The following is a 14,163-nucleotide window of genomic DNA, read 5'->3' as shown; positions in this document are numbered from 1 at the left end:
CCAGTACCTCAAAAGAGCCCACAAGAAAATATGGAGATGGACTTTTTACAAAAGTATGTAGTGATAGGACAAGGGGAAATTGATGGGAATGCCCCATCCCTGGAAGTGTTCAAGGCTAGGCTGCATGAGGTTTTGAGCAACGTGGTCTAGTGGAAGGTGTCTCTGATCATGGCAGGAGGATTGGAACTGGATGATCTTTAAGTTCCCTTGCAACTCAAGCCCTTCTATGATTCTCTGAGTCTTGTTTGCTTTTCAGAAGAGGTAATGCCATTGCATCTTAGCCTCAAGCAAGAACAAGGAAAGGAACAAAGCAGGAGTTTGTACTTAAGATTTCACCACAAAACAATGTAACAAACAGAAGAGAGTTTTCAAAGCAGGGTGGGGGAGAGCTGCAGGAGCATTCAGTAGTGAAAAATATTAGAGCTATCTTAAGGTTGGTTATGTGAAATACTGTGTTCCTCCAGCTTTTTAGAACAAAAGGTACTGAATTTTGCAAAGTTAAAAACACAAAGCCTTTACTGTGACTTAATAGCAATATTTAAGGGTACTGTAATCACAGAACTTAGCTACAGAATTTTAAGCAATCCTAGATCTTGGACTTCTAGCTATATCCAAGCTGGTATAAAGATGATTTAAGTTTGTATAATAGTACCATCAACTGAAGCTTCCATCAAAATTTAGAAATCCTAACATTTAGCATACACTGCCATGCCCAAAGTTCAAAGTAACAGTTTCAGACACACAAAATAAACAATCTAGATATCTGAACATGTTATCTTTCCATACATGCAACTACAAGAAACAGACTTCAGTAAGTGATATAGTTGCAGAAGTAAGGTCCCTTTCCTAAGCAAATTCAGAAAAGCTAATTGTTTGTGCACAGTATGACAAGCACTTCACAGAAATAAGAAAATAATACATACCTTAATGTATTTGCTACTAAATGCCCTTTCATTCCATATCTATAAAGAGAAAGTAAAATCCATTTAGAAAAATCAGGATACGTCAATGGAGAATTAAAAGATTTTATTTATATATATGAAAGATTATAGACTCCATTAATCAAATCCATGGTTTCTGTGTGCTAGAGGGAGGTGCTGGTTGGTTTTGTTATCAGCTTTTCAGGGGAAAATTCTGTATGAAAGTTCATTGTGAGCACTTGTTTATCTTTCTCTAAGGTCCGCTGATTGCATTCTCACTGACAAGAATGCCAGAGCTGCTTGAGCTCTACAATGGCAGCAGTGTTACATTACCAATGGCTCTACAGTTTGCTAGGAATCATTGAGAAACACGTTGTGGCTTCAAGGTGTGGCCTAATGAATGGGCCCCTGTTGCAATACATGGACATAGGAGAGCCAGAATAACTCATATATTGAACAAATTGATGAAGCTTGCTGTTCTTTCTAATTTACACAAGACTACATCCAAGCTTGAACACAAGAGATACAGCATATTTAAGTAAACAAAATGAGCTAATTTCTAAATTTTCCATCTTTTATGGAAAGAGAGTTTAAGCTAAACACAGCTCAAAATTCAAAAGCAGGAGCAGTGATTTTCCTTTCTACCAAACCCCCTAGCCTATAAAACACATAGGCAGAAACCTTGTTTCTTTCTTTTCTAACTGCAACATGAACACTGTGACTCACATTCACCAGGAAAGGTTTAGATTATGGGTAAATACAATTAATTTTGGTATTTCTACGTCTTCCTATAAATGCTAACATGAAACTTCAGAAATGAGCCAATCAAAACAATCAAATTACTGCAAGGCTCATCTCACCATAAAACGTTGATACAGAACATGTACTTACAGCAAAAAGAGTGGTAAAGACTAACTATGTACAACCATAAAAGCATTGAAATTGTTTTGACAGTTTCAGAGCCTTCATAAACCTCTCACTGTTTCTCTGTATTTCAGATTATACCCACAAAGAAATGAGACAATATTTTATATTGCCTGGATAAACAGAAATTACCTTTTCTTAGAAGGAGAGAATTTAGAAGGCTAATCACTGTGAAGTAACAACACTGAAGTCAATATTACTCAAATACATGAAGTGCAGAACTTACTTTCTATTCCAAGAACACAGGACAGAGAAAAATGCAACAGCAATTGTTCTTCCTCTCCCCACAACAGAATTGCTGAAATATCACTATATTATCCACAGTGCAAGACTGACTCAACTGAAATAAGCCAGCAACATCAAGGGGGCTGCATACCCCAGGAGATACACGTGAGATACACCTTCCCACATTGCAGCAGAAACGTCACACTTCTGAGGGATGGGAACCACAGTTTTAGAAGCTTTGTTCTGGACTGCTGAAGTGATTTTCAACTTTTCTGCAGTTAAACTTCTCATATCAAAACATTTAAGAATCCAAAATAAGTGTCCGATAAGTACAGGATTGATTTTAGAGGAATCCCAGATACACCTTCTTGCTCAAATAGTGAACTTGAAGAGTTTTTTCAGATTGTCTGCTTCTCGCTCTCATCTCCAATTTATGACATTTTTTTGAATGTCTATTCATTCACTACTTCCATATATTGCACTATAGGACAACACAATAGTTGTATTGTAAAACATGCACTTTTATCTACTATAAATGATGCAGATAAAATGCAAAAAGTTGTAGAGGACGGCTCCTCTGCAAAATAACAACTATACTTTATGCTAAGTCATGTTAGCTGACTTTCAAACGGTGTTAACTGATGCTTTTTGTTATCCAGTAACCACTGAAATGCAAGTAGAACAAACAAGGCAGAAAAGGAAAAAGAACTCTCAAATTATTTGGTAACTTTGTTTTAGAACTGGGAAGGTAGTAACCATTTGACACTTGTTTTGCTTTAACAGCCATCATTTCAGGAAGACTGTAAATTAACACAACTACTGCCTTTCCCCTGGCAACAGTACAAGCTGAAACTGCAATTATGAAAAAAATTTCTCTTGCCATCCTTCTCCTCCTCCAGTCATCAACAATGAGAGGCAAGACCAAGATTTTAGGAGTGAAGATAGATAAAATATACACAAGATATACAGGAGATTTTGCTTTACTGACCCCAATATAATCAATGTCCAAATCATGATACTGTTTTGCTCCTAATATCCAAGAAATAATATAATAAGCAGTGACATCTGGATAATCATAGGGCCAATTTTCACCCTTCCCTATCCATCCTGGAAATGCCCAAGGTAACCCTGGAAAAAAAAGAAGAAAAACAAACGAATAAGGTAAGTGGTTGGTTCACATTACTCAATAAGCTTAAAGAGCAAGCTCTAATTTGCTCTACCTGAAATGAAGGAACAAATATGCATTTGAAACAGGCTTGGTTCCAGTGAAGACAATGAAATGTAACTTCTTCAACTGCAGAGTATGGTCTAATACAAACTATGATCAAGCAATTAATAGGTGGGGTTTTTTTTTACGAGCTAGGAAGCATTCATCACTAGAGAACAACTGACTACATATAATTTGTCAATTTTATAGTACTAGCTCTAACTGGTTTAAAAGTCCAAAGATTTTAGGATAAAAGTTTACAAAGCTAAAGACAAAGGGTCAATACAGAACATGAAAAAATGTTTATCTCCTGAACATGAATTTCAGAAGATATGATGATCTGATCATGGCAGAGGCAGGAAGAGTAGGACCATGAAAAAGCATTTCCAAGTCTCAGCTGTTCACTGGATCTTGTAGTAAATAAGAAAAACTAATTAATCTAACCAGATGCTGCTAAGTGTCCAGCCAACATGTATAAGATACCATAGGCTTATTTAAAAGTAAACCTTCCTTCCTTTGTTGAGAGCTTGATGTGAGGGAAGAGGGATATTATTAATAATTACAATTAGTCATAAATAGTAGGCTTAATAGAACCTGACTGGCAAATCCTGCACCAAGCCTTCCTTCATGGCTGGATATGGTAAAGTTCCCCGGAAGGTGAGGGAATTAGACACCTTTTAACCGATTTCTTTTTAACAGATTTCTTACCTTGTTTCATGTGAAATACATTTGGTATTTCCAAAATACAAAAATACAAACTAGGGTTCCACGTTTGTATTGTCACAACAAACACACAACTCACAATCAAAACAGGAAGAGAGGAAACTCCTCTTACAACTCAACTACACATGTAGGATATTATCAGAAGACCAGAATCACTACAGTGAAGAAGATGTGTATGATTGTTTTGTAATAAGAACATTTAATCAAATGCAGTGTGTGTAAGATTCACATATTTATGCTTGCAGTAACTTTACTTTATCTCTCCCAATTTTTTTACTCAATTACTCAATTATTCAGAAATTCATCTCTCATGATAAATCAATCATGTTCATTGCTGCAGTACACTAAAAGCATTAGTCACTTAAAACAAGCAAATTATTAGAGATTTGTTATCTTATGCTTCTTGTCAGGATGTTGTATTGCTGTAACAAAGTAAAACACGGTGAGCATCAAGACAAGCTTAACAAATATTAGATTCTACTTTGTCTACTGCAACATCAAAACATCTCCCCATTAAAATGTTAATTAAGGGTCAATAGGTAAGTCAGGGGAATAAAAAAGCATTTAAATCTAAAAGCTCAAAGCAACTTACCAATCAGTTTAATGTTGGGGTTCCTCTTTTTAGCTTCTTTCATCAGCCACCATTCATAGCCCCGGAAGTAGTTCTCATCATTTTCATAGTGCATATGGGAGGGTTCAGTACCATCTAGGAAGGAAAGAGACAGGTAGCTCACAATTAACTTCTGTGTCATAAGCTGTTACACATCATAAAGCTTGCTGCATTGCTCATTAACATAGTATGCAAGCACGTATCTCCAACATGGTTCACAACTTCCTTGGTATGTATTTCAAAGCCAAAGGAATAGTGGAAGGTAAATGCAAGATTTGCTACCCTTCCTTTTTAGCATATAAACTTAGTATAATTTTAGTATTTTTATTTTGAACATTTTTTTTGCCTGCTTTTAACATCAGATGTGGTTAACTATTAGGCATTTTATATCCTTAGCTATGATAACACTAAATCTATATTTGCTATTGTCTCATATCTTGATACTAACAACCACTAGGAATGTTACAGCATTAAGATTAAGAGGAAAAAAATCATTATATAAGCAAGTTATCTCTAAACCAAAAAACAAACAAAAGAAGGTTTTATTTTGCTTCTTCTGCACAACACAAGTCCAGGGAGAGAAAAGAAAGGAACTACCATGAATTTTTTCAATTACAGGAAAGAGGCCGTGAGTTTTCTTATTTTTACAGTAAAATATCTAGCTTATAACTTTCACGGTGTTCTGTGACTTAGGTTTTAGAATTTAATGCTATGTCCTGAATTTCCTCAGGCAAAGGTAAACAAACTAGAAAGGTGCAAAAGAATCAGTGTTGCATGGGAAATCATTACACACAAAAGTCAAGTAATAACTTGCATACATGACTGCAACAATTATGCAACTGACGTTAAACTGTATGCAGAGACCTCTTCTAATGAGACTTTTTTAAATTAAGCCTGCTGAAACAGCACACTTCATCACAGAAAATAGGATTGATTTTTTTACCTTACTAACTCTTGGCTATATGTAACTTTGTCAGGAACATGGAACAATTAGATTCCAAGTTTAGGGTTCATATCACATTTCAAATGAATTCCTGATCACACCTCTCAGGCCAGAAGAAGAGCTGCAGTCTAGTGCATTGAGATATATGCATCATATTGTTCTTCTTTTCAAAACTGGACCATCACACAAGTATGTGGCAGTCTCCTTAGCAATAAGAGTGTTTGAAGAGAAGGTCTGTGCATGCCTGAAGACGATTCCAGTCCCCCCACCCAGCAACTCATTACCAAGCTCTTAAACCCAGCATATATATATAAACCCAGCATGCATATATAGATGCATATATATATATATATATATATATATATAAAAACACCACAAAACCAAATTCTATGCTTTTTATTTATTAACTGAGTCTGATGTGGCCAGATTTACTTTAAGAAAAATACCAAAAAAAAAAAAAAAAAAAAAAAAGATACAAGCTGTAGTCTCTGCTTCTCAGCTTTTGGTCACAACCAGTTACTAAATAGTTCCTCCTGTATGCAAATGTAGTAGGTAGGCTAGGTAAATTACATCAAGACATTTTCATTTGCAACTCTTCCCAGGAAGAAAAAAAAAATCCTGCCTACTGCCAGCCAATGCCACTCCAGTGAAATGTTGCAGCTAATTAAACCAAAGAAATGTAACTGTTTCTGATCAGATGCCTTTGTATTTCATGCTTTTAAGGCATAAACTATCTGGTATTGCAAAACTCGTGTGTGAGAAATGCTCTGCAACTCAGAAACCTACTATAAGGGTGAAAAAAACAGAACTGATTTGCTCTAGAATGCAATCTCTTAACCATATGATAGTGAGAACTCAGTTCAGCTATCTCCATGCCTCAGTTCCATGTGCAGAACTTGTTACTTACAGCATCACTGACACGGAAAGTTAAATGCTGCTCATGCAAAATCCATACCTGTTGACTGTGCATCACCTCCAATCTCTACCTTGAGAATATGTAAAGAAGCACCAAAATTTGGCTGTGGAAAAAAGAGACAGAAAACCAGACAGAATCCTGATGTTAACAAGAAGAATGAGATAAGTCAGTGTACAATTTTGAGCATGCTGAAAATGCAATTTTTTACCTTTTTAAACACCCATTATAAATGTAACGAGAGATTATATAAATTTCTGCTTTTCAAAAGAAAATCCACCAGGATAAATAGTACACTGATCTTTAAACAGTTTCATTGACTCTTGCACCATTAACAATACTTCTCCACAACCATGCAGATTTTAAATAGATTATGCTCAAGAAAATATAAAAGCACTATTAAAGCAGAACACAGAATATATGAGAAACACAGCAGTATTTAAATGTTATTAGAAGTCAAACTTGTTGTCTTTTAAAATCAAATTATTGAAGTCAGTATCTTTTATTCTTGTTTGCAAAGTGTTACACTGCTTATGTGAAAGAGCGTACATACAGGTCAGGAATAATCTGGAAACATTCTGGTGAGTTTCTGAAGCTCATACAGGTGATTGTACTACCAATATGTTCTTCCAGCCACTAGTGGCTTAAGAGTTGCTCAAGCCAGAAGTTACAATTAATCATTACTTTAATAACCACTAATAAGCTGGCTTCCTCCATGGAATGACCCAAGTATAATTTTGGTATCTAAAAAAATGTTTTAAGTCATAAGAATGCAATTTGATTTTTAAAAAAATGCTGCATAGATGACATGTCTTTTGGCTTACAAGTTTGGGATATTTGTTTGCTTTTAACAGCAAAGTAACTATTTCCAATTTACCATTTCTCTTTTTGACATTTTTTGTTTTAAACTTCTAACACATTTGTTCTCCCATTCCCATCATGGAAGTTGACTGACACTAAAAGACAAGGAGAATGAGGCAAGGTACACCCCCCCCAGACATGACAGTTTAAGAGGTTTTGGTAAAAGAGTATGTCAAAAGTTCTTTGAAAATCATGATTTCTCTAGATTTTATTTTACCACATGCCTAATCAGAACATTCATATTACCAACACACAGCTTTAGTCTTAAAAAAAAACATCAGCTTTGATTCCCCAGGCACATATTACACCTTACTCTACCCTTGAAAATTAATTCTTTAAACTGCATGGTAAATTATTCCCCTCCAGCCATCTGGATTGCATTACTTGAAAGTGACATGACATCCTCTTCCAGCAGAGTAATTTACAGTGCCAAAAGCAAAACAAGCTATTAATGTCCAGTGCAATAATCTCACCATATATTAAATTGAGTAATTCCGCAGGTTACACTTGCTAACTAATACAGTTTACAAACCAATGAACTTCCTACACCTTCTAGAGTCACTGCAGTTGTACTTGAGACTAGTTTGGAATAGATATGCTGTTACAAACCTGCAGTCCACACAGTTGCTTTTATGCTATGTTAACCTAGATGTACTCCAAAAAAATCCAAACTGTCTCTAAGACCACCTTCCTTCAATCACTATGAACAGCTAAACCCCCAATTTTAGCCACAGAAACAACTTATGATTTAGCCCACACAGATGATCAAATATACAGTTAAACACATTTTTGAAAACATATTTTCAAAACACATTGTGAAAGCACAAAAGGAATTTTCACAACAATATCAAGAAACAGTCTCCTGAACAAAAACACCACCTAAAATTTAAAGTTCTGATAACACTCAGCACTAAAATAGATGCTTTGCAACATGGGATTTTGTCTAATTTCAAGCAGCATAGAATATACTATAGGAGTTCCCATATTACAAAGTAAGAAATTCTGCATGAAATTAAATGTTGTTGTAGCAATGAAACCAACATTACCTTGAACAGGTAATCTAAAATCTGGGAGCGATAAGGTTCTTGGTAGTTCACCAGGAGTCTAGATGTGGCCTATAATGGAAAGAAAACATGAAAATGTGGAAACACAACTTTCAAATGTTTAACAACATCCCAGCTTTTCAGTCTACGCCTTTCACAGAGCTAATAAACCTACAAAAATAATTATAGCACCAGGAACTCAGCTAAGCCCCTACATAACTTGTTTCTAAACCTTCAGCTGTGCCTTTCTGGTTTCACAGGCTGCAACTGCGTTGTACTATAGTTACCTGGCATTTACGGAAAACAGAGTCCAAAGAACAGAGAAACAAAGAGATCACACGGCTTTATGTATGACAAGCAAAAGGCAGCTCCCTCCCAGCACCATTTCTCCTGCTCTACTCAATTCTCCCTGCTTTGGTTCACTATATGCCAAAGCAAGGGGAGCTCACAGGGCACACAGGTGGAAGGCCAAAGAAAGCATCTCAGCAGGTCGAAGAGGGGATAAAAGCTCCGGGAATCTCACAGCTCTGCTGCCTGGACCACACGAAAGACGACGAGCCGCTGTGGCACGTCCAGCATTTTAAAATGCAGGGACTACTAAAACCCTCTACATAAAAACCCAGCCCGGCTTAGCTCTCCTTCACCAGCACCCAGGACACGGCTGGCCCTGGGCACCCCGAAAAGCCACTGCGCAGGTGGCCGGAGGGCTGGCGCAAAGCGGAGCCCGGCTCCATCTCCCCGCAGCCGGACCGCTGCCCGCAGCGCTCCCCTCAGCGCCTCCAGGCTCCCCCCGCGAGCCCCGCTAAAGTCGTGGGGCTGTCCCCACACGCCGCCAGTCCTCAGGGCTCCCCTCCGCGACACCCCCGGCCCAGGCCCCGCCGAAGCCACTACGCGCTCCCACTGACGGGATGCCGAGCCCAGGTGTCCCTTGCCACGCCGAGGAGGGTACCAGCACCGCAGCCCCGGCGGAGCGGCTCACCCCGCCGCCGCTGACAGCCCCGATCCCGTCGAACTCCCTGCCCAACCCGTTGGAATCGTCCAGCACGTAGGTGGCCGCCAAGAGCGGAGCGGCGCCGGCCGCGGGGGGCCCCGGGCCGCAGCTGCAGGCAAGCAGGATCGTGCCCCAGAGCAGAGCCGCGCAGCCCATCCCGGCCCAGCTCCGCTCCGCCGCAGCCGCCCCGTCCCTGCAGCGCCTCCGCACTGCCCGGCAACGCGCGCAGGTGACCGCGCCGCCCGCCAGCCCCGGGGCGGGGCGGCAGCGCCCGGCACCGCCCAGCGCCGCCATCCTGCTCAAGGGAAAGGAGGGCAGGAAGGCTTCCCAGCCTCTACGGGCAGCCCCGCCCGGCTGAAGTCAACAGCTGCCATTTTAAGAAAGGGCAAGGCAGGCTGGTGAGGCGCGTGTCGCCATGCCGGAGTTGGGCTCTGAGCAGCGAGAGAAGCTATTGGGGGGTCATGCTGATTGTGGGAAAGCCGCATGGCTGTGAGGCGAGGCGGGGTTTGTGTAGGAGCGCGGCGGGAGTGGCGTTCAGTGCAGTGTGAGCAGCCGCGCCTAGGGGCCGCGTCAAGCTGACTGTCTTTTTCTGGGGCTCTGACTCTCCTTTTTGGGGCCTCTGGCAAGGCAAGATACTTGTCCCGGGCGAAGGACGGCGTTTCCTAGTGCGTCTTTCATTTCCAGGCCCTCCCAGAACCTCGCAGCCAGTTTCCCGGTTTTGCGCCGCTCTCAGGCTGCCACCAGACGCCCTGCAGAGTCGGCGCGGCGCCTTGAAGGAGCACATTGCAGCGTGCCGTGAGAAGATCTTGGGTCGCCGCAGGGGCAGATGCTGGGAGCGGCCCCAGGCCCCGCGCCAGGCCCGCACAGGCCCTGCCCGCAGAGGTTGCTGGTGTGATAAATTGAGGCGAATAATTTGATTCAGCCTTTTTAAGGTCAATTAGAATTTTATTAATTACAGCAAGCAGTAGCAAGCAAAACAGCGCTGGGTGGGTAGGGGTCTCCTAACCGCCCCTCCTGCAGTGTCCCACACTGCAGTGCCCCACACCCCACTCCCTTATTCAGTTTCTTTTTATAGTTTCTTGGAGGTTTCTTCATTCGTGTCTTTTTGCGATAGCGGTGTGCGTAGCTTGAGCATCTCTCTGCGTCGTTTCTGCGTTGTGTCGAGGCAGGTGATCGCTGATTTCACAATCGGCTCCGGACAGTGATGGGCGTACCCGGAGCACTCCTACGTTGTCTAGTCCGGTGGCCGTTGCCTGGTGGCCGCTGATTTCATAATCAGCTCCGGCCATCCCCCGACATCCTTAGCCTGTGTCTGCAAAAAAGCTACGAAAAGCTCCCTATATGGTGATTAATCATACTTGTGATCTTGCGGTTTTGCAATATGTCTATAGCCTTGCGGTTTGTAGCAGTTGCTTTTTTATTGTCCTCCCCTATCTCCTAACAAGCAGGCTAGTCCCTTATACTTTAATTTCTATATTTCCTCCTTTAATATTCCAATTCTTTTGATGAACAAACAAGTTACCACAGTTTATCACACTGGCAGCGCCGCGCCCTTCCCGGGGAATCCCAGTTGGCCTCAGATCCACAACTCCGTCAGCAGGACCTCAGAGAGGGGTGCTGAAAATTGGGGTTAAATTATGATGGGCTATTTACGCCTTCGGGGTGCGCTGTAGGGCAGCCGCATCGAAATGAGAGCAGCCGAGGTGGTGCCGAGCCGCGCACCAAAAGTTTCCGTGAGGATCGCCGGGGTGTTCCCTCAGACTCCAGCTCATACAAGCATGTAGCTCGGAGGAAAAGTAACCCGGAGATCGGCGATGAGCTTGATTATCGTATAAAAATTCGTAATGGGGAACTGTCTTGTCTGTTGACCTCAGTATTTCGGCTAAAGTCCTGCATGGTGTAAGAGCTGTGAAAAAGCCCCGGTTTTGCACGCATTCTAACCATAAAGAATGCTGTTATTCGAGCCTCGGTCACTCTTATTGTCACTGTGTCTCTGCCACTGTCATTGAGGGATCTAATGTCTCAGTGATGACATTACCTGACTGATGTTTCCTGTTTATTTCTTTTTAAATGACAATACCAAGCACTCGCAAAACATTTTGCACTTTACAGCAATATCGAGCATTAACTAATGAGCCTGCTCACACCCAGATGAGCTATATGATACCATTATTACATGCAGGTGGTCAGAGTGACTTCCTCAGGGGTATTGTGAGTCAGTGCCAGAGGTAGCATTATGCTCCTGGTCCTATTTCGCATTCATTCCAGCAGACTGTAGAGCTTTACACACCTGGAAGGTTTGCAAAACCATTATGAATTATTTATTGATTCATTTTGATAGTTTCATTGATTAATGCATCAATTTATTTCATGTAAAAGGCTTCAGCTGTGAAATTCAGTCTCTTATTCATTCACTAGATCCTAAAATTGTCAGTTTTCAAAACTTGTATTTGCAATCCTGTGATGTGCTGAGTGCCCACCCTTTTCAATTAGTACAGAAAAATATTCTCATAATCTGTTTTGGTGGAAGGAAAGGGATATTTTGGTGTGACTCTGTCAACTTTCATTCTGCATCTTGACCTTGTGTTGAACCATTTTTTTCTTTATGCTGAAAGGAGTGAGAAGGAACTCTTTACAAACAAACTATGGGCCAGATTTGGAGAAGTGAAAGAAGCAGTGGGGGGGAACCATGAATTCCATAGGAATTGCACTAATTGACACAGACTGTTACTCGCTGAAGACTGTCCTACATGTCTGGATTTAGAGAAAAAGAAGAGAGAGACAAGGAAAAAGAAAAATGAGGGGGGTATACATTAGAAGGGGTATAATGCATTTCGGGAAGTCTGTACCTCTCAAGTACCTCAGCCAATGGGGAGAGAGAGAGGGAAATGTGGCCAGGAAATTAGGATTAAAAGGAGGCTGCATCCCCTAAAAAGTTTGAGTGACCCCATGGGGAATGACCTCTCCCTTTATTCAAATAAAGTTACAGGACTCCTCTGTCTCCTTTTTGGACATAAACCTCTGATGTTTGTGGCTTAATTTTCCTGATAACACCTTTGTTCATGGATCCTTTGTAAAGTCAAATTTAACCAATAAACTTATTGAGGTCTTACTTATTGCTTCTTTTATAAATAAGATAGTTTTCCTCTGTTAATGGTTTTCTATTTCAGGGTTGGGGTTTTTTTTCTCATCAAATGCTAATAGCATGTGTTGTTCTTGGAGGACTGATCTGAGATACTGTGTATGTCCAGATCTCACAAAAACCCTGGAAAATTGTGGTTTTGCATATGGACACAATTAAGAATTTATTTCAACATACAGTTTTACTTCCAGAATGCATAAAAAGCATCATCTCCTCTCTTGCTTCCTTTAATCTTTCAATTCTGCTGTCATCACAGAAAAGAACTGTAGAAATGTTCCAACTCTGTTTCTCTATTTCCAGTAAGAACTGTTTTTTCTTTAGCAAACTATAGGAATGCTCAACAAAACACCAGAACCAGCATACTGGACACTTAGTAGGTACCATGTTAGGAAAAAGCACATGGAAAGTGATGAAATAGGTCTTCCTCTAATGACTTTTCCCTCAGTGAAAATGAAGATGTGACTGAAATTTATTTTAGAAATTTATCTAACTGATCTTCCATTCACCAGACAGGAAGGGGCTATTGTAACAGTTTGAGAACGGCCACAAGTATTGGGTAGTTTAGGCTTCTTGTAACAGTCAGATCAGTAAAATCTGTGGATGAAAAAGTCACACTGACTAAAAAAAAAGGAACCAAATCTCTGTATACTGTGGTTAAATATTATAGAGCTGCCTGCGATTCTCAAGGAAGTCAGTATGCTCCTATTTTAGAACTTTTCAATTTGTTCTCTTTCATTTCTCCTTAGCATCTGAATCATCAAACCGGACAGTTTTGGTGTTACTCAACAGATGGACATTTCAAGTGAAATTGTACCCACTTTCTTAAAGCAGAATTGTATTGTTCCAAACAGAATCTAAGAAAAAAATGCAATAAACTATTCAGATCACGGAGGGGGAAGAGAACCATGCTCATGTAAAACTTTCCACTGGTCTAATTGAATAGAATTATCTCTTAAAAGAATCACTCCTCTGAAAACTGCATCCAACCTCAGAGTCAGTTTATAAAAAAATACATAAATATGTAACCTGTCAGTGCATGAAATGCTATTATCCTTTGTTAACTAAAACTATTCATGAACTTCTCATAAATTCTGAAAATACTTAATTCTTTTTCCACAAACTCCTAAAGTCATTGTAAAACATTTTTGAGCTCTTCTCGTGTGGATTCTTACTTGATTCTGTGATCAGTTTGTAGGGAAAGGCAGGTGAGGTCCTTCAGTCAACAAAATATATACACATTTTGAGCTTATACAAGTAAACACAAATAAAACACAGCATTTCATTTCTGTGGATTGGTTCCTCTGCAGAACATAATGTCTCCTAGATAAGGGGTATATAATACACTACAGTCATATAATTAGGCAATATTTTAAATTAAACTTTTATAAACTCTCTAAAAGTATTCCTATATCTACTGAGGTTGCTTCCATCCTTTTTTCATCATCTTTTTTCTCATGGATAAGCTTAGCTTAACAAGGAATTGGGGACAGAATAAAAAAAAAGGAAGCAAAACCAAGAGATGTGTGAACTGCTGCCTGTTTATCTAAGAGCAGCTTCCTGTCTCTGTATCTGATGAAGCAGAAGCAGACACTTTCTCAGAAGCAGATACAGGTTACAGTGCCAATGGCATAATGGGAACCACTGCACGGGGACACGTGGCA

At 40.2% G+C, this 14,163-nt stretch overlaps 1 protein-coding gene and 1 long non-coding RNA gene across 4 annotated transcripts in view; one reads left to right on the top strand and one right to left on the bottom strand.

Annotated features, from left to right (window-relative positions):
- GALC (galactosylceramidase) overlaps nt 1–9,525 on the bottom strand; it is a 30,904-nt gene extending 21,379 nt beyond the window's left edge. For all 3 annotated transcript variants that reach the window (XM_053946188.1, XM_053946187.1, XM_053946189.1), the window contains exons 1-6: nt 9,349–9,525; nt 8,373–8,441; nt 6,508–6,571; nt 4,592–4,705; nt 3,058–3,197; nt 924–962 (exon numbers count right to left, since the gene is read on the bottom strand). In XM_053946188.1, coding sequence (XP_053802163.1) covers nt 924–962; nt 3,058–3,197; nt 4,592–4,705; nt 6,508–6,571; nt 8,373–8,441; nt 9,349–9,516 — 594 coding nt within the window. In that variant the 5' untranslated portion in view covers nt 9,517–9,525. The remainder of the gene's footprint in view (nt 1–923; nt 963–3,057; nt 3,198–4,591; nt 4,706–6,507; nt 6,572–8,372; nt 8,442–9,348) is intronic.
- Nucleotides 9,526–10,632: 1,107 nt separating this feature from the next.
- Nucleotides 10,633–12,472, top strand: LOC128789897 (uncharacterized). The gene is made up of 2 exons (XR_008431569.1): nt 10,633–10,704; nt 10,904–12,472. It is a non-coding gene; the product is annotated as an uncharacterized LOC128789897 (long non-coding RNA).
- Nucleotides 12,473–14,163: the final 1,691 nt, after the last annotated feature.

This window comes from Vidua chalybeata, chromosome 6, assembly GCF_026979565.1.
Source record: "Vidua chalybeata isolate OUT-0048 chromosome 6, bVidCha1 merged haplotype, whole genome shotgun sequence".
In the NCBI taxonomy this organism is placed as follows: Eukaryota; Metazoa; Chordata; class Aves; order Passeriformes; family Viduidae; genus Vidua; species Vidua chalybeata.
The sequence above is the reverse complement of the archived record's forward strand: the minus strand, read 5'-3'. Positions and strand labels throughout refer to the sequence as shown.